Below are 24,547 nucleotides of genomic sequence, written 5' to 3'. Positions count from 1 at the left end.
TCCCTCTCCCTCTCCCTCTCCCTCTCCCTTTCCTTCTCCTTCTCCTTCTTCTTCTCCTTCTTCTTTGTTTTTAACCAGAATCTGGATCTCCGCCATGGTACATGTGCTCAGACTGTAGAGTTTGGTCATTTGTCTTCTTGACACCTCATGGAAGACTTTACTCTGAGCACACTGTACCTTCCATACCTGTTGTGGAAAGTTCCTCAGTTGTCCCAAGGCTTGATGACTTTGGTGAAAATGAAGTAATCTAATTGAGCTGTTTTGCTACAATAATTTCATATAATGTGGTTTAGAGTGGTTTTTCTAGGAGAAAGCACACTTTAGAAGTGAGCTTATGAAAATCTGCTGAGTTTACACTTACAGAGGCAAACCAGATACTGCCTCAACTGTTGGGTTTTTTTTATTTTATTTTCTAGATAGAAAACAAAAACACTTCCCTGTTCTTATTCTCTTCCTTAAGTTCCTTTCTTTGTGTTTTCTTTACCCCTAAATAATATGTTTTCTCTGGGAAGGATGGGCGATAAAATCTCTGGTGCTCTGGGCTCAGTAGATTTCTTGTCTCAGCTAGGTGCTGATGAAATAAAGGTAAGTGTTTTCCTCATTAATGTCTTTTTTTGTTTTTAATCTAACACAATAATTTGCACATACCATGTATTTATATAATTATATATACCTTTTTAAGAGAGAATGTTTGGCGTTTTTTTTTTTTTTTCCCCCAGTGGATTGTAGAACTTTATTTTAGACTCACGTGGAACATGGCTCCTAGGGAAACCAAGGTATTTTTCTCTTTTGCACAAATAGAGAAATTCAGGTGAAGTAAAGTCATGTTGGCCACCCGTTTCTTCCCCCACACAATCAAAAGTCACCAAATGTCCCCTCCCACTTTTGAAAATAGCCCTTTGTGGCTGATGGAAGGAATCTCTACTGCCTGCATATGAGCAAAACCAATGAGTTTAGCTTAATCTGGTGAGGTCATAGAAATAGAATAATAAAAATGTGTATTTTGGGGTTACCTATAGTTTCCATGGCTATATTGTTCTTAGAGGAAATAGCAAAATCATACAATATCATCTGTTTTCTAAAATGCCTAACTAGGTTAAAAATGATTAAACTAAAGCCCACGGTGCACAGGTCTTCCTAGGGAGGGGAGAATTTTTTGATATCTGAGTGTCATCTTCCTCCAAGCAACCAGCAGTGATTTTTTTTATTATAGTGTTTTATTTTGATTTTATTATTAGTTCTTCTCGCTTAATGACCTGGGGTTTCTCGTGGGAATTCAAGAAAAGCATCTAGCTGGTGTTTTTCAGCTGCTATTTCCTGTTCTCTGTTGTCTGCTTATCAGAAAATTAGTTCATGTTCCAATGCGCAAAGCCTCCACTCAAAGAGGCAGCGCTAAAGGAGATGGAAGCAAGGCCAGAAGGAGTGGACAATGCCGTTGCTCCCACTCCAAACAATCATTGAAGGATTTTTGTTTTTCAGGCATGAAGAATTCAACTCTCTACTCTTACAAAACTCTGTATGTCAGAAGTCTTCCTCTGTGGTTTCCCTCTTCATCAGAAGTATCATGATCTGGGGAAGTCAGCTGATGAGAGCGGATTGGGTTCTTCTGTTGAGCTGTAGCGCTCATGTCTGAGCAACTTAAGGGGAACCATAGGATTTCTCGGGATCAATATTTCTTGTATACACTATGTATACACTATGAAAGAAGGGAAACATGCCAACACATACATCCAATGTGTACCCCACTTCAGATCATAATCATCTTAGTTTTCGAAGAGACAACAGGGTCGGAACATTTATGGGTCTGAGGTTGCTAGTTCTTGGTAGTATCATTTTCAATTCAAACGTGAACAATGTCCTTTTCCTTCTTCTTCCTTTTGGGGGCACCCTCTACCTACCAGAAAGAACTCTACTCATTACCCACTGTTGCTGCTTCACTGGCTTTTTGACTGATTCTGTTCAATTTGTGGGTGGGGGTTGAGGTGGGAATCCTCCCTGGACTAGATCTTTTCAGCTTTGCAAGCTGAAGCTTGTTGTGTTTCAACATCTTGCTTGTGTTAGCATCAACTTGCGTTGCTTGCCAACTCAGTCTCCTTTGGGAATTACAGGTTAACTTGACACCCCCCCCTCACTTTGCAGACTTTTGCAGCTGAATTTAAAAATCACTTTCCATTAGCCTGGTGACTTGGCCTTTTGGCTTGATTAAGAATAAATGCCATTAGCACTTCACTTCCAGAAGATGGGCTTTATAAAGGCTCGCGGAGGTTTATCGGTTTGCTCCTTGAAAGTGAATATTGACTAAGATTCCCTGTCATTTTAATGAAATTGGCATGAATCTTTTTCACCCACTCTTAAAATAATGAGAATTAGTGATGTCAGAAATAGCAGGACATAAAAAGTTTCACTAATCTTTCCACAGATTTAAGTAGAGGACCTCACATTCTAATGCTTCAAAGTTGAATGGACAGTTGAATATTTGTGTTTGAATGTGGCCACCACGCATATTTGCTAGATACTTTTAAATGCTCTACCTGTAAAGTGCTGGCTTCACTGAAAACACGAGGCCCAAACAAAGCTTCTTTTCCATTTCCGTAGCTAACATGGTGCTTAGGTGGCAACGTCCCGGACTGATAGTGTTTGTGCTTGTCATTCTCTCTGTTCTCTTGTCCCCAATCTTAAAAGTTAACTGATGTGAAAAAATTTGCCTAAAGAACAGATGTTCCCTTGGAGGAGAGGTTTTAAATAGCCCGTGTCTGTAGCAGTTCTGCCTCCATTGCCACTTTTCTCCACATCCGTCTTCTCTTTGTGCTCTCTTAGCAAAGCATTTGTACGTAGAATAAAGAGGATAAAAACATAGAACACAAAGGCAGATTTGTTTGTTCTAAGAACGTCCACTCTTCCTATAAAAAGCACCCACATGATGCCACCCGTTTTCTCCCACTGCCCTCTTAGTGGGGGGTCTGAAAGGGGACACTGCGCTCATGTGAGGCTTTAGTTGAAGGAAATAATGAATGGGACTATTTAGTGATTTGAAATGTAGAGGAGGATTCCATTTGACTGTGTGAACTCAAGATAGCATTAAGAAGCAAATATGATATTAAGTAACAGTTGTTTCTTAGCAAATTCTTCTCCGAAGAGTCATCAATCTATTGCATTCCATCGGTATGAGATTTGAGACTCACTGGATCAACCCAAGTTTCATCATGGATGTTCAAGAGTCTTACTCCTTTGAGTAGCATGTTGGATGGTGGATAAATTCCAAAGGGGAAAAATATGCTTGTGCTGAAACTAAAATAAAATTCTTCACTCTAAAGTCTTTATTTTTCAAGGGGAGAAGATCTCCCAAACTTTACCTCTGTACCTCTTAAAGCCAGCCCAACTAGGAATATTAATTACTCAATATTTAAAAAGTACAATTTACAATTACCTGATTTCTGCCTGAGTTTATTTTCTTTCCAAAATAAAGTATCATAGCTTTCTCTTATATATTTTAACATATTTCAAGTTATTTTAAGCACAAAGCTGTGCGTATATTGACTGATTCATTCAGCATTGCTTAGCCATCAGCTTCTGCATGGATGAGCTCTGTGCTTGGTCCAAGTTTACAGCTTCTCTGACATGTTCTTTGTCTTCAGATTTTCATTTTGGGTCCATGATAATACCCATTCTGAAGTTAGTTCCTTTCCTCTTCCTAATGGCAGCATCTCAATGCCTTGTGTTTCTCTATCTTGCAGTCTTTTGCTGTTAAACACCACAATCCTTTGCTTCCTAGGCCCTTCATAGGGTCAACTTGAATTTCATCTTAACTGTCTTAACATGGGTTCTTTTGGGACTACTTAGTTGACTTTTTTACCTAATGGTTCTTTATGTGAAGCACTGTTTTGAAATTACATGTTCAATACTGAAATTTATATTTCCTTATTTGGATCTTTTGAGTTTTTTGTTTGGTTGGTTTGTTTTAGTTTTTGGAGGATGATGAACAATGAGAAAAGCCTGGGTCCCTTGTGTTACCCCAGGGGTATTGATTGCAGTGTTTAAACCTAGATACAATTTCTAGGGTTGCTTTCTTTTTTGATTGCTATGGTTGTTAAATTCTGATAGGACTGTGGGTTAGTGGAATTGACAAGTTAAGGTAATAGAATTCGAAGAGTAATTTCTTACGCATTTGGTAAATATTTTGTAAAAGCCACACTTTTGTACTAAGCTTAAAGAAGCAAGTGACTAATAAAAATTAAATGATGATGAATTTTTGGTACCTAGACTTACCAAAACAAATGCCCGCTGATTGGCGATCACTGTAAATCTTAAAGTGTTCTTAGTATTTTAAGACCTCATAACTATGCATGAAGGAGGATACTTACTTCCTTCATTATGGATGAATGTCATGTTTTGATTGAGATGTCTGCTTTTGGAGATTAATATAGAGGGTTGCATGGGAACAGCAGCAGTAGGATCCGTGGCTGTCCTGGGTCATGTGCACCAGTGTGGCTTTGACAAACTTTATGCCCTGAGCAGTCCTCTGAGACCCGGTTCTAACTTTTGACACTTACCACCATTCTTAGGCAAAGGACCTGAGACCCTGTATGCAGGTCAGAAGCTCAATGACAATGAGTGGCACACCGTCCGGGTGGTGCGCAGAGGAAAAAGCCTTAAGCTAACAGTGGATGACGACGTGGCCGAGGGTAAGTGTGACTGTGGTGGGCTTTGTCGCTGCTTTCACTGTCTTGTCTGTCTGCCGTTCCCCTTTTGGAAGTTTCTATTCTCTTTAAAGGACGTAACACATCGTGTTCTCTATGGACAAGCGCAGGCAAGGCTAAGGATTTCCCCTTACTCTGTATTTCACAATCCTTTTCTTCAGCGTGTATACAGCTAGCCCACTACTGCAATATCCTGATCGTCAGGCTCTCTCTCGGGTGTGCAGTCTGTGCCCAGAGAACAGGTGTAGAGTTATATAGATGCCTCTGCTACTAATAACTAAAAATGCCTGCTCAATCACCCTCCATGTCTGCTGGCTGCACCAGCAAACAAATCACTCTTTAATAGGGTTAAATGAAGAATCCAAAAATATAGGATGTCACAGAGGATACTAGAAGAGCATGTGGTAGGAGGTGCTGGACATGTTTGTTTTAATTAGTTATTCAGTTATTTAATTGTTATTAGCTAAGTACCTGTTGACAGAATTTCCTGTCCTGCCAGATCCCACAGCCATTTAGTCCCAAAGAAACACACAGAGGCCTGCATTAATTATAAACTGGTTGGCCTATTAGCTCAGGCTTCTTATTAACTCTTGCATCTTAACCCATAATTCTTGTCTGTGTTAGCCACATGGGTTGGTACCTTTTATCAGTGAGGCATTCTCATCTTGCCTCCTCTATATCTGGGTGACAGCTGCAGACTGAACCTTTCCTTTTCCCAGAACTCTCCCATTCTGGTCACCCTGCCTATATTTTCTACTTGGCTACTGGCCAATCAGCATTTTATTAAACAAAAGCAACTGACAAATCTTTACAGGGTACAGGACCATTGTCCCACAGCATTGTTGTAAGAGGAACTGGCATACAGTGATGCTAAAACAGGCAAATTCTTTGTACAACAGCTTTGTGTTTAGGAAGGCAATGTGTGTGTGTGTGTGTGTGTGTATGTATGTATGTATGTAAAGGAACACTGAGCGTCCCACACAATATGGAAGTGCTTCCTGCTTGCATGCTATCCATCAGCAATATGTTAGAATATTAAAAGATAAAAGGTGCACAAAAATTACCCATTTCCTATTATTAAACCCATTGAGTAGATTGGAAGGAACTCTGGTATTTGAAAATGTTAAGAATATGTCTTGACATTCCCATGTAGGTGAGTAGGAATATAATTGTCAATCAGTTGAGAAAGCAACCAACTGGGGTGGGGAAATTAAGAGTGGCTAATGAAGGTAGACTCTCTCAGAATTTGATGGATCGTTTTAATTAGTTAGGCAATGATCCCGAGTTCATTGCCAGCCGAGTATCCAAGCGCACAGTGTGCCGAATTCACATCCTAGAAGAAAATTAAACTTGAGTCTGCACTGGGCAGTTACATGGGACTCTGGTGTCTTCTGATCTAGCCTGGACATTAACTCTCTGCAGGACATTTGGGAAGCCACTCACTATTCCTGACCCTTGTCTAATTCAGTCTGCAACCTCAACTGTGGCCGCCAGTGCCTCCTCTGAAGAGCGGGACAGAAGCCTTGGGTTTAAAACAGTCAGTGCCACTAAACTGCTTTATGATTTTTGGATAAATATACAGAATCTCCTTTTCTTCATTTCTCCATCTTTAAACTTGAACATTTGTGATTTTTTTAGGGCCCTTTTCATCATAAATGTTCTGTGACAATGGGTTCTAAAATTTAATTTTGATTTATGAGCCCAAGTTTCACTACTTCTAGAATCTTTAATTGTAGTGTACTGTAGTGTAGTGTAGTGTGTGTGTGTGTGTGTGTGTGTGTGTGTGTGTGTGAGAGAGAGAGAGAGAGAGAGAGAGAGAGAGAGAGAGAGAGAGAATCTAGACAGAAGAAAAACACACAGCATATATCCAGTCAGCTTTAGATGCGGTACTAGCTGTTTAATGATTATCTGTTCCTTTAATCTTCAATAATTCAACATACTCTTTCAAAATAAATGTCCCTATTGTCATTTTACTGAAGAGGAATGGGGAGGTTAGAGCTGTGTAAGTAAGCTTCAAATCCACGTCTGTGTGATCCCAAAGAAGGAAGCAGTTCGCTGCACTTCCCAATCCATCAAAAGAAAATGATTTCTCTTCCAGTACAGGCAAAGCATAATGAATGGATAGGGTGAGGTGGGGAATACATCTCAGGTTGCCGACCTCGGCATTCTGTCTCTTTCCTCTCAGAGCCACACCAATTATCAAAGACACAGCTCAATCATTGGAAGGACTTTCTGACCTATGGGACCTCAGGGTACCTTAATGGTATGAAATGAATATGGAAAATGAGATGAAAAAAATGACTTTGTTGTTTAGAAGCATTTTTCAATTTGCATTAATTATTCAATCTGTCCCCATGAACTGTGAGATCAGACAGTAGCCTGCAAATGCTGTGCTTGCGGGCAGCACTAATTCCTCTGGATTTGGGTGGTTAAATCTCAGGATACAGTTTACAGCATGTTATAAATAGCTGCCACTAGGTGGCACTCTCGCCCCAATCTCACTCAGCAGTGAGTTCCTTTCATTTTCCTTAAAAACTGCAAAACATAGGCCCTGAGAGTTGCAGAACTAAGGGTACAGTAATCCCTTGCCTTGGTCATGTTCTTCTATAGAACCTTTGAAATAAAGGCAATTATGCACTGTGCTTTCTATTAGCGCTAACAATTAGAGCGTGGGGCTAAGCCTTGGCATGTCCAAGCCATCCAGTGATTTTATTTGAAATTAATGAATTCTTTCACTTTCAGCCATACCCACTACTTCAGTGCTGCTGGAAGACAGCAGCTGCAAAGTAGAAAGAAATTTGGGAGTGGAAAAGAGTTTGTTTGTTTGCTGTTTTTATTGTTCATTTAAAAAAAAACAGTGAAGAGAGGTTTGGGGATATAATTTTAATTTAGAGATTCATAAAAATCAGGTGGTGGCTCTAAAATATACATGGTTCTAAGTGGTGTCTTATTGGCTTACTCAGTAATCCTTCCCATGCTGTTTAAAGTCCTCCAGTGTGCCAAATTTCTAACTAGGCTATACAAATGACATATAGGATAGGCCAGGCTGGTTTGTCACCAAAGGCCAAGAAAGAAATGTTTTCCATTTTTTATCAGACAAGTGTATTCTTAGAAAAGCATTAAGTTCAGTTGACAGCTAATAAGGCTTGATTGATTGATGGGGCTAGATTTCTATTATTAAGGACAGATTAAAAGAGCGCTTGACTTGGTTTGTGCTCCTCAGCAGAGTGAGCTAATGTGCTCAGACGGCACACTTGGCCCAGGACTCCTTGCTCCGGCCCAAATTGACTCCTCTCTCACCCACCTATAGTCTGAATAAAAACATTCTTTCTCAAAATCTCCCAACAACAATTTATTACTCGTGTTACTAAAACGTTGATAAGGTGTGAATAGGAAATGTTAGGTCACAAAATGAAGTTGTTTATTGCAAGGCTCATTGGGAGTTTTTGAATAGCTAGTGCACATTGCTAATCACCAATAACTGAATGTGCACTAATTGCCTAATATATTTGGCTTCGGATTTTTTTTTTAAGAATAAGTCCTTTTTTATGGGACACGTTTTTCAAAAGTACTGAGAACATGGAGAAAAGTGTTAGGATTCAGTGGGGCTGGAGAATTGTGACGAAAATATAGAGTCCCCAGGCTTTCTAGACCCCCTTTTCTGAGCTACTCTTCTATGTTTGAAAGTCACAGAGGACCTAGTGCCTTCCCTTAACATTTCCCAGTGTTATTATTAATGTCATCAAACCCATCATTATTATCATTATTATTTGTTTGAACTCGTACTGTTGGCCAGAATCATATAAAAAGAAAAATGGCCGTCCAAATTCTTACCTTCAAGCTAATGCCTTAAGTATGAGCCTGCTGCATGTGTCCCCACCATACCACTGAAGCTCCCTGAACTCCACTTCCCCTGTTGGCCATGAGATACCCAGAGGCACTAGAGTGTCCCATTTGTAAAATGAACTTCCTAGTAAAGTAAATGAACAATGATTAAAACACTCAAAGAAAGGAAAAGAACGTTCGTTAGTCCTCACGTCTCTTTGTTATCTTTCACTCAAGTCTTTTATTTGTGTTTCCTCTGGAATTCTAGAGCAGCCATTCTGAGGTATGCATATACCTACCGTCACATGAGAAAAAGTTTGGTCTACACTCAAAATTCAGAAGGTGTGGTCTTCTGCAGAGTTCTCAGTTACTTGTATGGATTAGACCACACATGGGCTTGTTTTGTCATATTTGACTAGTTTGGTGGAAGTTTCAAATATCAAGTAGAGTTTTTAAAAAAAAATTTGTCAGATGCAGTAACAGGGTATTTTGGGTGTGTGTGGTTGGCTTGGTTTTAGTCTGTGTAACAGTGGGTGAGTTTCTTTAGTGAATAACGGAACCAATTTTTTTCTGATTTGGGGACCTACATTGCTAGATTCCCCCACTGCCCTGGACTTGAAGTGGATCTTTTCCCTGAGTCATCCTAGACCCTCAACCAATCTGTGGCTCTGGGCTAAGCTCTTGAATTTCCTTGTTTATTTCTTTTTCTCTTCCTTCTTTACTTCCTTCCTTCCTTCTTTTCTCCATCCCCTCCTCACTCCTTCCTTCCCTCCCTCATTCCTTCCTTTGTTTCTTTCTTCTTTCTTGTTTTTTTTAATTATTATTTTTATTTATTTATTTATTTTGAGACAGGTTTGTTTGTGTAGCCTTGGCTGTCCTGGAACTTGCTCTGTTGACCAGATTGGTCTCGAACTCACAGAGATCCACTTGTCTCTGCCTCCCAAGTTCTGGGATTAGAGGCGTGTACCGCACCACCATCCAGCCCCTTGCTTTTTTCTTGTTCTACTTATCTTTTTCCTCTGCCTCTTTTTTTTTTTCTTAAATCTCATCCAATACCCTATGTACTTTTATTCTGCTTTTTAAACCTGGTTTTTCTTGGTAGGCAGAATATTCTCAGTCCTCAGTCCTGAAGATAAAATGTTGCAGACACCTCTGAGCTGAATTTAAAATTGCCTCTCTGATTCCTTTGGGAACTCTTTGGATCGCATGGGGTTGCCTTTGCTTTTAAGGGCTTCACTCTGAAGTGTCTGTGAGGAAGGATGTGAGTGAGGACTCAAATAGTAACATCACCGCCCTGCAGTTCCTCGGATCCCATGCTGGGGTCCCTTTCCAGACACTTTCTATACTGGTCACCACACCTGCTCTGAAGACAGAGGGCCAAGTAGAGTTGGGTGCTTTGTCAATCGCTTCACTGTTTAAAAACGTGAGAATTTTAGGTTGTGTTCATTTCATGACTAGTACAATTGTCAGTATTAAGCAATTTCCTGTCCTAATTCCTTTTCCTAGTCATTCAATTGTTAACAAATTTATGTCGAATTTTGATTTTTGCTCTAACTACAACTTATGTATTTAACGAACATCATTATTTTATTTTTGCTTATATTAAAAGAACAATTTGACACTCGTTGTCAAAACACCATGAAGAGGCTCATCAAATGTAAGCGCTGATTTCTGTGCTCATTTGCAAATCTTTGAATCACGTCTGAGCTTGTGTCTGAGGAAGTAGTATCTATATTTAAAATCCTAGGAGATGAATAAATCTTTCAGACATGGTTGGATCTCTTAGATTTCAGCTAAGTTATCCAAGAAGACAAGTGTCCACCCTTCCTCTTTTACACTCAAATTCTGGACCAGTAGAGAGCGAAAGAAAAGTAAGACAGGTAGACATCAAATGTCATTTATCAGTGAGAAATCTGATAGTAAAACAACAGCTTAATTTGACTGAGCCAAATTAAGGAGAAGGCCACTTTGTCTGATAGAACTGATAACTCCCGTGGGATCCCTGCCATGTTGTCTGTGGGGGAAGCAAGTCTCCTCATAGACTCTTACCCCCAAGAGCAGTTTGTCTCAGCATCTATCTCTTGAACCTTTGTTTTTGCTTTTATGTTTTTAGTTTTGAAATTAAAACATAATTATAACATTTCTCTCTTCCCTTTCCTCTCTCTAAGCTCTCTCATTTACCTTCCCTGTTCTCCTTCTAGTTCATGGTCTCTTTTTCATTATATATATTCCCTAAAAATGACCGATCAGTTGGTAACTTTGGAACTTTCTAGAAAGGCCTATTTTCAGGTCTCACCTTGAAGTGATCAACTGTGAGAGTTTGGGTCTCAGTTGTTCCGATTATTGGATGTAGACAAACCTTCCAACTTTCTAGCTTTACTCTTTAGATCTAAGTCCATGGTTATGTGCCTAGAGATGGATTCTGTAGCTCCACCTGATTCTGATCAACTTTATCCCATTTACAGGATTCAAGTACCAGCTGGAGCTTCGGAAGGCAGCACTAAGTATTAGTTTTAGGAAACCTCAATTAGTTGTTTTATAAGTACCAAGTAGTGACTTACTATAAGAAATTGTTGGTCAGGGAAAAAATAATTTCTTATGATTTGTATTGAAGGTTCCTTTCTTCCTTCCTTCCTTCCTTCCTTCCTTCCTTCCTTCCTTCCTTCCTTCCTTCCTTCCTTCCTTTTTTTTTCAGACACAGGTTTTCTCTGTGTAGTACTGGCTGTTCTGGAAACTCTCTCTGCTCACAAGGCTGGCCTCAAACTCTTGTAGACTATGGCTGTGAAGAAAACTGTCCATTTTACTCCCTGATCCCTGCCTCTGCTTCCTGAGTTGATTCTTGAATGAAGACAATGAATAGTGATGCCTTTTCACTTGGCTTCTCTGTTTGCTCGCGGTTTTCTCTCTGAGACAGGATTCTCCGCAGCTGACTGAAGTCACACGCCAGGAGAGTAACTTGGGTTGAGCTACTACTTCACTTCCTAACTGAGCTCAGACCAGGTGTTACAAACTATCATGAGTATTGTGTTTTCTGGGACAGAACTCAGAAACTTGGGAACTCGTTCCTTCTGTAAGATAGAGGAAGTTGGCTGTGAGAAACCAGAGTAATTTTCCCCATTTCGACCTCATTTCTGACTCTACAGGTACGATGGTGGGAGACCACACCCGCCTGGAGTTCCACAACATTGAGACTGGTATCATGACGGAGAAGCGTTACATCTCTGTGGTCCCTTCCAGTTTCATTGGCCATCTTCAGAGCCTCATGTTCAATGGCCTGCTCTACATTGATTTGTGCAAAAATGGGGACATTGACTACTGTGAACTGAAGGCTCGGTTTGGACTGAGGAACATCATCGCTGATCCTGTCACTTTCAAGACCAAGAGCAGCTACTTGACCCTTGCCACCCTCCAGGCCTATACCTCCATGCACCTCTTTTTCCAGTTCAAGACCACTTCAGCTGACGGCTTCATTCTTTTCAATAGTGGTGATGGCAATGATTTCATTGCAGTTGAGCTGGTCAAGGGGTAAGTAGGAGAAATCACTTAGTTGATGCTGGCAATGTTTACTGAAACTATGGCTGTGAAGAAAACAGTCCATTTTACTCCCTAACCCCTGCCCTCGCTAGTACCCTCCTTGGTAATAAAGATCTACACAATGACAAGGACTGGAAAGGACAGGGACTCAAGATTATTTAATGTAATTTACTAAGTTGATGTCATAGATCTTTTAACTATGAATTGCTGTCCTTCGATACTATTGTAAGGTAAGCTTATTTATGTTTTACCATATTTGCTATAGTTTTATGGCTATCGTGTATATTATACAGGTCTTTGAGGTATTGCTAATTGTAGTCAGCAGATCATAGTAAGAAATGAAACCTAGTTATTTTACAACCCTACTAATAGCATTACAATTTTTATTTTAAGGGGAAAGCATTGATATAATCCCCCACTACCCGAAAACATAAAATTGAGGTTCCTGAATTTAGGGGCATTGCAGAGGTTAACATTATAATATTTAAACCACTCTTTGCCCCCCGTATTCTGCTTTAATATATTGGAAAGTAGTGAAATAAGAACGAAGACAGAACTGGGGAGGTAGCTTGCCTGAGTGCTTGTCTACCACGCAAAAGGTCCTGGGTTCAATCCCAGTGCAGGATACATTGGGTGGGTGTGATGGCACACACCTGTAAATCCAGCTGTGGTGTGACAGAGACAAGACGATCTTGTCTCTGTGAGATGGCATTCTCACCAGCTGACTGAGGTCACAAGTCAGGTGAATAACTTGGATTGAGTTTCTCCTTCACTTCCTGACTGAACAGGAACAGAACAGGTGTGTGACAGGTGTGTGCTATAAACTATCGTGAGTCTTAGCAAGTCTCAGCTAGATAGCAAATTTGAGGTCAACCTGGACTACATAGATCTTGCTTCAAACACATAAACAAACAAACAAATGCGCTGCTCAATCTTGATTGACTTTTGTTATTATTGTTGTCTTGTGTTTTGTAGGGTCTCTAACTGTACCACTTCTTAGATCTAGATATTCTTATGAAGGATTAAAGAAGTAGACTTTTGGGCTGGGTATGGGTACGTACCCATAATTCCACAGTATTTGAAAGGAAGATTGTGAGTTTCAGGCTAACCTACACTATATTGTGAAGTCTTGACTTAAAAAAAAATCCAAAAAGTGAAAGAAGACTCTTATCAGTCTGTGAATATGGAATTGAAATGAAGTATGATCCAATAATTATTGGCAATTCTTTTCAATGTATTTAACTGCTATGTTAGGCCAGGTGTGCATGGGAGATTTGAAGCCCCTTGTTTGTATGTGTTTGCTACTGAACCACTTTTTTTTTTTTTGTCTCTCGTAGGTACATACACTACGTGTTTGATCTCGGCAATGGTCCCAATGTGATCAAAGGCAACAGTGACCGCCCCCTGAATGACAACCAGTGGCACAATGTTGTCATCACGCGGGACAACAGCAATACCCACAGCCTGAAAGTCGACACCAAGGTAGTCACTCAGGTCATCAACGGTGCCAAAAATCTGGATTTGAAAGGTAATTCTCAGGCGGAAGTTTTTATTTTGTATCTCATCTCTCAACAGAAAAGTTGCTTCCGTGGGGGAAGCTCCAGTTTAGGGGTCCCTAACATACATTTTTGTACCACACATTTTGCATAGGGAAAGCATTGATTTATACCATAAAGCTACTTATTCATGCCTCAAAATGTTTCATGCTCTCTGATAGTTTTAGGAATGTGTTTGGGGGGGGTCTAAAAGAAGAGGTGATAAGTCAAGGCTATGTCAAAATGTAAGAGGATCCTTAATAGAGGAGGCAAAGATTTAGATGCAGTTAAGTCATTCCTTCCTGAATGACATTGGTACCAATGTCTCAGCCATACTCAGTACTGTAGATTGATGTATATATACCACAGGAGACTAGCAGTCATTACTCTCATTATGGGTTGTTAGACCCTTGATGGGATGTCTGTAAATCTTTCAACATATTATTTCTAACAAACACATAAAAACTGCTCAATATATGGTTGTTCAGTTGAAAATGTGGTTAATCTTTACTTCTTGTGATTAGAAATCTTCATCCAGTGGATATGGTGATTCATACTTTGAGATGTTGAACACAAAATGAGTGACCTCTAAAAATAATTGGGTTTAGAAAGTCTTGCAGTTATTCCTATTTTAGATGACCCCTCCACCCCACTGTTGTGTCATCATCATCGAAGGAATAGTCTAAGGTGTTGCCCGTTAGGGGACATGGCTGCCACATCCTTTTTCTACTCCGTCTCTTTTACTTTGTGCATTTTTTTTTTCTAGGTGATCTCTACATGGCTGGCTTAGCTCAGGGCATGTACAGCAACCTTCCAAAGCTTGTGGCCTCCCGGGATGGATTTCAGGGCTGTCTGGCCTCTGTGGACTTGAATGGACGCCTGCCTGATCTTATCAATGATGCTCTCCACAAGAGCGGACAGATCGAGCGAGGCTGTGAAGGTAGACCCTCTCTTCTTCCGAATGCACCGTCTTGTCGCAAGCATCAAGCCTCCTCGCTGCTCTGCCAGTGCCTCTTTCCTCAGTTTACTCATGCTTTGTCATTCTCAGTCACCACCCAACAGTGCATCCTAGTCGGTGTCCTCTTGTCACTGGTTGAGTATGCCAGACATGTGCCATGAGTTCTAAGAAGGTTTGATGGCAAATGTCCTTCCAGATTTATATACTCGGCAGTGAAGTCCCTTCCCGGTCATGGGCATCAGGCTTCTCCCAATTTGTGCCTCTGTTTTCAGAGTGGATGAAAGGATACTGGGGATTTATTTTAATAACAGCAAAGGACAAAGTAAAGAGTCCAGATTGGTGTCATCACTTACAAAACTGCTTCCTGTTTTGGCCAATAGTAGCTGGAGTCTTCATGAAAATCCATTGGGAGACAGAGAAATGATGTCAGAACATCATGATGATGGAAGGAAACATTTATTAAGTACTTACTGGCTCAGGCTCTACAGCCTCACCTCCCATGGTAGGAAGACTTGGATTAAGGTCCAGCTGACATTTGGCAATTAACTTAAACATCTAGATCTATATTTTCTTTCTTTGTGAAATGGGACGAAAGTAGGCACATTCAAAAGTAATTGGCAAAATCAGAAATAAACAAAATGCCTGATACCTAGTGGCTACTGGATAAACGTGGGATTATTATTCCTGAATATTATCTCATGCGAGACACTTAATAGCACTGCATGTCTCCCCATACTGCACAACAAAACCATGCGTGGCCTTGTTTCTGTAGACACTGAAAAGAACCAGTCTTTCCAGAGCTGTCGATGACTGTAAGAACAACTTATCTCCAGCCAGTAGAGGGCAGCAGTGAACACATTCTGGGTTTACTCCTGCCTTTGGTTGGCCAGAGACTGCATGCAAGTCATCCACAGGCAAAGGAGTCTTTGCATTCTTTCCTCTGGCTGAGCCTTATGGTCCTTTGTGCAATGTGTTGTGTTTTCTTGCATTCATTTTTCATTTCCCATATCAAAACCGTTCATTTATTTTCTGTGTTCAATTCACGAACACTACTTTTAAAGCAGCTTCCATTTGAGTAAACTCATTCCCTTAAAGCAGAATTTTGCAAGTGCTTCTTGGGCTAACGTGTGCTTTTAAAAAAGATGTTTCCCTTTGCCTGAGTCGGTGGTCTGTGTTGGGCGAGTATCATAAGGGTGACCCCTATGATCTGCTTTCATTTTTCCTTTATTCAAGAATATATTTATAATTCTGATGGCCATAAATATGGTGTGTGTGTGTGTGTGTGTGTGTGTGTGTGTTTCCGTGTGTGTGTGTGTATGTGTGTGTGATGGGCAAGAGGTTAGGAATCAAAGGCACTTGAAGTAGCCATTTTGTGTTTTCCTGAAAATGCTGCCCAATTTCACTCAACTCAAATTTTTTTGGACTTAACTGGTCTATTCAGAGTTCTTCAGATGCTCAGGGCAATGCAAGGATAAATGAAGTATTTGATATTACATTAAGAATCTTACTTTCGAAGGTTCGGGATGACAGTAGCTGAACCTTCTAGAAGTTCTAGAAGGTACAAGTTAAATTAAAGTCTGAAATTACATACTAAAAAGCACAGGACAGGGCTAGAGAGATGGCTAAGGAGTTAAAAGCTATCCTGTTCTTCCACAGGATGCAGATCCCATTACTAGCACCCAGGTGAGGGGACTCACCACCACCTGTTATCCTTGATCCAAGGATCCAAAATGTTTTTCTTGTATCACAGGCACTGCACTGGCATGCACACACATGTATACACACAAACACGCACACAAACACACACACACACACACACACACACACACTTGGAAATATAATCACTTCTTAGAATAACACAAGGCGCTACTTAAATAGCATTTTTAAAATCATGTCTTATGCTATTCAGGTTGAAAAGTTAAGAAGAATTCATTTAACCCTCTGGTTGTATGACCCAATAGAAAGGTAATATAAGGGGCAGGGGAGCTGTGTCAGCAGGTAAAGGACACGGTGTGCAAGCATGAGGAACAACGCTCAGGTCCCTGGCACCCACATAAATGCTGGGTACCCAGGGCAGCTCATCCACAATCTCAGAGCACAAAGGACAGAGATGGGATCCTGGGAGCAATCTGACTAGGTCCATTAGCTGGGTCAGCAAGCTCTGGGTCCAGGGGAGAGACTGCTTCAATAGACAAGGCACGCAGTCGTTGGAAGAGATTACTGACATTACCTTCTCACTTGGGTGCATGTGTTTGCACACACGCAGCACGTGTACACGGACTCATACCACACACATGCAAGAAAAGTAAAAAGAGAGAAATGTAGCGTAAGTCATACATGCAATTGAAATTTTCCAATGGTTATATTGTAAAATGTGTAAAGTAACAGGAAATTAGTTTACCCTTTATATTTTATCTTAGTTAACCCAGTCTAGCCCACGTATTAGCAATTCAGTGTGTGTAGTAAAGTGGCTAATGGATATTTTATATCCTTTTGATTACATTAAATCTGCAGAAGCTTGTGTACTTTATATTTGTAGCAGCACCTAAGTTCACAAAAAGCACTTTGGAAGCTCTCTTGCTCCGTGTGCTTCTGGTTGCTGTATCGGAAGCACAGCTCTATAGAACATGAAACTTGGAGTGATGAGGAAAGGAAGCTGTGGGACTGGAATAAAAAGAGGTTGAAATTAGCGATTACAAAATGTAAAGAGAGAAGGGAGGCTTGAGCCCTCCTCTGGAGAACTATAGGGGAAAGGGTGAGAGCGGAAGCAGGAGGAAATTACCCATCCCTTTGGGAGAAATGTCCCCAGGCTGCCCTGCAGCCCAGTACCAGCTTCCGTGTTTCACCGCACGCATTAGGGTGGCCTCCAGCCTTGCTCTAAGTACCATGATTGTTCAAAGCCAGATGCTGAGACTTGATGGCTCTCCCATCCATCGATGGTAAAGCCCGTGGGCCTAATCACATGCACTCTATTGCCATGGAGATAATTATGATGGTTGCCCACCAAGCATTAAGACTTCCCTACTTGGTGGGATGAAGTGGAGGATGAGTACCAAGGGAGGGAGGAAGGTCCTTGTTTATTGTACACAAATGACTTAGATAATTAGCTTAAGTGGCCAGGAAAAATGGTCAAAAAGTAGGTTAAGGCATAAATTACTATCATTGCTAGTTTGTAGCATTGTGAATAAGGCCTCAGAGAAGATCCTGGGAGCCTTTTTAGGGTTTTTTTTTTTTTTTTTTTTTGAAAATGACGCTGTGAAAGATAGCAGCAAAGAAAAATGAAGGGCCTGGAACCTTGGAAAGACTACAAAAGATTCCATTGTTATGACTCTTGCACACAGCAAGTGACTCCCGAGACTATCTTAGGGGATAAGGTACAGGGGACATGGAAAAGAGAGCTTGTAGTTTGGTGTCATTTTTTTCATAGAGAATAGGGAATTATTTAAGGACGGGATGTCATTACCTAAAGCCTTGACCTGGATCTACTTAAGATGGTGAAAATGTTGTGTTTTTATATATGTAGGTTAAAGCAGACTAAAGTATAACATATGTTCTTGCCAAAGTCAGGGGCATTGATATTTTAAAATTTTTTAAGATCCCTAATGTAAAAGGAGTGGCGGGCTGCTTCCCGCCGCCAGTCCAGCTAGCTTTACCCTAAATCATTACATGGAAACTGTATTCTTTTAAAAACTGCCTGGCCCATTATCTGTAGCCTCTTATTGGCTAACTCTTACATATTGATCTAACCCATTTCTAATAATCTGTATAGCACCACGAGGTGGTGGCTTACCAGGAGGATTCTAGCCAGCGTCCATCTTGGGAAGGGGAATCATGGCATCTGCCTCATTTTCCTTCTTCCCAGCATTCTGTTCTGTCTACTCTGCCTATCTAAGCTGTTGTCCTATCAAGGGCCAAGGCAGTCTCTTTATTAACTAATGAAAGTAACACGTAGACAGATGACCTTCCTCCATCACCCTAAGGAATAAATGCATTATTTTCTACAAAGGATTTATATAAGAAATTGAAAGAGTTAGATATTATTTTAAAATTTAGGAATTTGGTAGTTTTTTATTTTTGTTTTTGGGTATTTGGGGGCTTTATTTTTAAAAATGATCTTGAAGTAGGCTTTGATTTTATTTGATATTTTAAAAAAACTCTAATATTCTGATTTAGAAATCAAGTCTGATTTCTAGCCAAATTCTAACTGACTTTTGACCTCTCATTGGGGTCGAGGATTTTCTTCCCCCGGTAATGTCTAAATTAACACTTGGTTTGCAAATACCTCTTCCCATGTTGAGATCAGCTTAGCTGTAGAGGCTGCGGTATGCTGAGTAGATGTGCTCTTCCACAGCTGTAGAAGGCAAACATCTGGGAGAAAACACCACGTGCTTCCTTCTGGAACTAGCATGAATCAATAAAAAGGACATGCATTTGGTGCCTTTTTTGCCCACAAACATTTGGTTATATTCCTATAAATCTAACAACGTAAGCACTCTGGTGTCCCTAGTGGGGCACCTGGATAGAAATGCGTAACTCGGGTGCCATATTCTTTGGTGGCATTTTCAAGGGAGTAAGGGCTTGGGGTAATCAAGAGTCACCTGTGCTCGACTCCTAAACGTTCCAACGTATTTTTGTGGGCTTTGAATGTGCACACTTGTCTTTCAGTCTGGCCACACCCTGCCTTTCTCTGTTGGCTGGATGTCTCGGGGTTGGCTGTGTATGTGTGGGAAGACTCTCCTTGCCCATCGCCTGTGCTTTGTCAAGTTCACTGTTTCCCTGCCCCAGCTCCGCTGACTTGGCTGGAGGAGGCCTGCTCTGCTCTGGTCTGTGCATCCCCTTGTCTGTGCTGTCTCTGGTGACCTTGGAGAGCATTTCAAGTGTCTGTCTGAGTGATGTTGGCTATGCAGATTGCATTTGTTGTGTCTGTAATGTTACCTTGTTGACTCGACTCGAACTAACCTCTGGTTATTGTTTTCGCTTTTTCTGTTCTTTTGCTAACAAAGTTGCGTTGACCAAAGCTGACCTGCAAGGTAGAGAAGGCTCTTGTACCACTTTGGAGTGAAAGATGCCCTGTGTGACCCTTGGTATTGTTACATTAGAGGGCTTTTAGCTGTCACACCTCTTCGAGAGCAGCCATTGTTGGGGAGGGGGCTGAAGCCAGTGTTCTTCCGAAAGGGTGACAGAAAACCAAACAGCACACATGGAAAATAACTGTACAAAGGAAATATCATGGGGATAAAAAACATTACTCCATTCTGGGTATGACTGAAGAGATTTGAAGCATTCTAGACCATAACTATTTCTCAACAGGATTCATTCTGGAAATAATTAGTGCTTCTCTTAATATTTGTCATGGAGGGCCTGGCTCATTTTCATTTATTCAGCATGGATAGAAGAACTTTGAAAAGGAAGAAAAGGCCACTTGCGTTCTTAATTTATTACTCTCTATGTCAGGAAGGTCATTTTCTAGAGTGGGACATTTAAATGCTTGGACCTGATGAATGGCCATATCGTTTTTTTTCTCAACTCATTTTAAAGAAGTATTTTAGGCATGTGGAGGGTAATCACGTCATTAAAACACTGCGGAGATTTATATTTCCTATTGGGATTTTGGTTGAACACTTTAGTTTTCTATTGTGTGATCTAAGCAGGAAAAGCTCTCTTGGGGGAGAAGAGGAGCTGTTGCTTTTATCCTGACTACCCTCCAGAAAGCCCAAGAAAAGCCTGTCTGGGAAACGCCAGTGAATGTCTGCAGGCAGAAGCTGCTGCTTCTGTCATTCAAAGAGACGCCTTGCAAAGTCAGTAATGACTTTTCATTCCTGTTGGGTCAGGCTGCTTTGACTCAGAATAGCAAGGGAGGAACAGAGCATTTTAGATGTCTTAAGGCAAGCAGGGCACAAAGTCTCCCATGGCCGCTGCAGAATCTGCAATCAGGCCAAATTGTTAGAAGTAGCGAAGGCAAAGGTAGTTTTAAAAAGTGATGTTTTATCTCTGGGATCATTTCCTTCGCTGTGACATCCTTGGGTAGGCACACCAGCGTCTACCTCTTGAGGGACATAACTAATATTGCCTTTTGCTTATATGCATGTTTTTCCTCTTTATCTCTTCTTAGTAAACTGAAATATGTCCTGGTATATACTACAATTAGTGAATATTAGTGTATACATTACAATTAGTGAGAAGGAAAGAACATACACTTTGAACTTCAACATGCTTTGCAATACCACTTCTTTTTAAAGCAGATGCCTCTTTTGGGTAATGTTGTTTTAGGCATTATGCTCAATCATCAAAAAAGGGACCATGACATTTTATTCTGCAAGCAGAAAAGCAGAAGGGGGAAGATTTAGCATACAGCGTGAGATAGTCTGAAGTGGCTAAAGCACCTTTGGACCAGATTTAATAGCTTAAGTGAAAAAGCTCTATTTTAGCCTCACTCTTTTCCAGTATACTAACTACATGGATTCTGAATTTCTAGACACTAGCTCAGGGTCTTTCATTAGGGACTCCATGTGTGGCAGATCATCGTGAGGTACCCACCTATATTAGTTAACTTTTCTCATTGCTGATGAAATTCCTTATGAAAGCCACTTCCGGAATGGGAGTTTTAATTCTGTTCGCAGTTTAAGGAGTAGTAGGCTTCATCAGAGTGGGGAGGTGCACTGGCAGGGCTTTAGGGGGGCTGGTCTCGCATCTCCAGTCAGGAAGCAGAGAACGAACAGGACTTGGGGACAAGTTAAGAAGCTTAAGCTTCCTAAAGATTCCTCAGCTTTCCAAAACGGCCACTAACTCAGGGCCAAGGGTTCAAGCACATGCCCCTATGGGGGAATATTTCACCTTCCAACACAAAAAGTATGCCAAGAGGGTAAAATGGTTTTTGACACTTACATAAAGGAGGGGTTGATCCCTCTGGGTATTATAAGTTGTCAACCAAATAATGTACATATTGGGGGAGAAAACACATCAAAATATCTTATCATTGCCCTTTATAAAAACATGGTCAGTAATTGAGTTTTAAATTACACCTATGGTGCCACAAACTTGCTCCAAGTCTCTTACTTGTCTGAAGAACTATCTTTATAATTATTTTGGATTATCTTATTCTTTCCATGTTTTATGGCATCTTAGCTGGAGGGCACACCCACTTCCAATTTTAGTTTTCTTGACACTAGTGGATATTACTCATAGGTTCACATATTCCGCGATCAACTGTGGGCATAGATAGTACTAATTACCACCAAGTACAAAGGGCAGTGAAAACATAACAGAGAAATGAGGCAGTGTGCAATGCAGAGACAGAGGGACTCTGAAGAAGATTTAAGAATGAGATATGAGAAGTGACATTTGTAGTCTGGATTAACAATCAAAAGTTTAAGTCTTCTGACTCGTGCGTTGCTGGGTTGTGTTTTATATATTTCATTTTTTAAAGCCTTTCAAAGTTATTGTGCTGCTTGATTACACAGGAAGAGTTCCAGCTCTTCCTACGTATCATGCATCTCGGACGGAGTGTGGGTTCTACTGCCCCCGTATCAGAGAAGCCAGGCGATCAGCCAGTAATTATGCTGCAGAATGAAAACTGTTATCCTGGCGCTATACCTGGTGTCATGTGAGCATGAAGGAAATTGACTAGCCTGTGTGGTTAAGAATGGTCAAGGTGAGTGTTTCGGGATAGTGTCTCAGGCAGAGACTTAGCTGAGCCTCGATAGCAGGTAACTTGCAGGTGGATTTAGAGGAAGCTCATTTGAGGCTGGCCTGGCACAGGGAACTGCAGACAGTTCAACTGAACTGAGGAAAAGTGCATGCGGAGGTGGGTCCGGGGCAGGGCGTGGAGCTGGAATGGCTGACTTTCCATGTAAGCAGTAGGGTTTGTCCTAAGATGAAGAAGGGAACTGACATTTCCCTGCCCCTCTTAACAGAGTAGAAATGGATAAAAAGGATAGGAATTGAAGGCAGAGAGCAAAATGAGAAGTGAAGTTCCATATTCCAGAGAGAAGGGACAAGTTCCTGGGCCCTTCTCTTCTACTAGCCAAGGAAAGAAACGTCTTCCTTCCAGAAGAGTGTGTAGAATGAGGGGGAAGTCTTTCTCCCGTTTGCCCCCATTTCTCCCTGCTGTGCTGTCTTTCTAGTTGATGGCAGAGACACATTATGACAAAAGATTGCGAAGAAGGACCTCACTGACTATCCCTAATTCACACCAGACTCTAAAGAGCATACAGGAAGGCTGTGGGTCCTCCGTGGAGTAAGGGAGATGCCATTAGGCTGAGAGGATTTGTCTTGATGTCAATATGTCTTGGATAGCACGGTTATTCTTATGGAAGATATGGAAGCATATATATATACATATATATGTATGTATGTATGTATGTATGTATATATATATATATATATATATATATATATATATATATATATATATTGGTTTTCAAGGGGGAATATCACAGGAGAAGAAGAGTCTCTCTAAAACCTTAGGTAAAAAAGGACCTGAAAAGTCACGAAAGAAGCAAGTTTCCTGTGTTGGGAAAAAGGCAGGTGGCATAGACTGTGCAGAATGAGGCACAGTGCATCAGCCAGCCAGAATAAAGCACAGCACATCATCAGTCTGCTGACCAGTTCAACACGCTCACTTCTTCCCTCTGCTCTCTGGCTTTCCTTAATGGGTCTTACTTTTAGAATTCAATGTTTTCTTTTCTAGAAATGTTAGTGTGTGTGAAGATAGTAGGCAGGAAGAAGAGGCATGCAGGATTAATCACATCAGTGACAAAGGTTATATGTTGGCTAATTTGAAGAAGGTCAATATTTTGGGGTTTGAATGCCTTAAAAATTTGACATTCTATTAAGTCATTTTCACTTTTTATTTAACTTTTGAAACTATGTTTCATTTTCTGTTTGCTTAGGTAGGTGAGTGGGTGTACCTGGGCACATGCACCTGGAGTTCAGAGGGCAGCATTTGACAGCGAGTTTCGTCCTACCCTCACGTGGGTTTCGGGGAAGAAATCAAGTGTCATCATCTTTGTCCATTAGTGCCTTTATCCCCCACTGAACCATCTCACTGGTCCCCTATTAAGTCCTTTTTAGAAGAAATTGACATTTACTTTTAGTTTGCAGAGGACATTTTAATTTTCCAATTTTCTCACACGAACACAGTTGGTTATTTGCCTCATTTTCTTCAAAGCTAAGGGATGAATCACATTCTCCATTGTATTTTATGTAATGAAATGCAGCCCTTAACTAAAGGAAATCAAGTTTTCAGAAATAGTTTGCCTCCTGGGAAATAATGAAGAGGGACAGGAATTAAGCTGAGCATCCCATAGTGGTTCTTGTTTTTGTCCCTCAAGCATAGGGGACTGTGTTAAAATGACCCCCTGCCTACATATGCTGTAGTTCCTTCCGCACCTCTCACCAACCTTGTGCCTTTCTTAAGCAGGAAGAAAAAGCCCAGTTTTACCGAACAGGAGAACTGATGATGTCATGTGTTAAGATGATATTATGACTTGGTGCCAGGAATGCTACTGACTTTCAAATGATATCCCTGCCTTCACATGATCTACACTGTTATTTCCATTTATAAGCTTTTTATATATTATTTCCCTTAATCCTTGCCACATGAGGTAGAATAAATCATATCTATGTCATAAAGATATAGAAACTAAGTTTACATAGGCCACATTTATATTGCTAGTAAGTGCTAACACTGAATTTTAAAGTTATATTTCTTTTCCTACTATGTTTTATGTTTTAACTTTTATTTGTCTATTCCCTAGGTAGACTCAGTACCTAGATGGGCAGAAAGTATCTCAATGATTTTATGGTAGAGAGTTTTCATATAATATTGTTTTGATTATTTCTGATGCTATTCACCCAATACTCATTCTATTAAATAAGTTTTCTAATTGGTGTGATGAAAAAGCCATGACCACAAGCTACTTGGGGAGGAAAGGGTTTATTTTGCTTATGTATTTTTTTTTTTAATCAAAGATCATCATTGAAGGCAGTCATGAGAA

The 24,547-nt window shown here is 40.6% G+C and overlaps 1 protein-coding gene across 25 annotated transcripts in view; it reads left to right on the top strand.

Moving 5' to 3' along the window:
- Nrxn3 (neurexin 3) overlaps positions 1-24,547 on the top strand; it is a 1,575,536-nt gene that overhangs the window by 748,099 nt on the left and 802,890 nt on the right. For 14 of the 25 annotated variants that reach the window (XR_015004497.2, XR_015004496.2, XM_085697774.2 and 11 more), the window contains 5 exons: positions 4,563-4,682; positions 11,666-12,047; positions 13,394-13,584; positions 14,358-14,531; positions 19,553-19,579. Coding sequence is in view for 23 of the 25 variants with exons in the window: in XM_085697774.2 (XP_085553900.1) it covers positions 4,563-4,682; positions 11,666-12,047; positions 13,394-13,584; positions 14,358-14,531; positions 19,553-19,579 (894 nt within the window). In the remaining 2 variants the exon portion in view is untranslated. The remainder of the gene's footprint in view (positions 1-4,562; positions 4,683-11,665; positions 12,048-13,393; positions 13,585-14,357; positions 14,532-19,552; positions 19,580-24,547) is intronic. The other 11 variants (XM_048449344.3, XM_085697775.2, XM_048449343.3 and 8 more) reach the window with 1 other exon arrangement.

This window comes from Myodes glareolus, chromosome 11 (genome assembly GCF_982192425.1).
Source record: "Myodes glareolus chromosome 11, mMyoGla1.1, whole genome shotgun sequence".
Classification (NCBI taxonomy): Eukaryota; Metazoa; Chordata; class Mammalia; order Rodentia; family Cricetidae; genus Myodes; species Myodes glareolus.
This window is presented reverse-complemented; position numbering and strand designations above follow the sequence as displayed.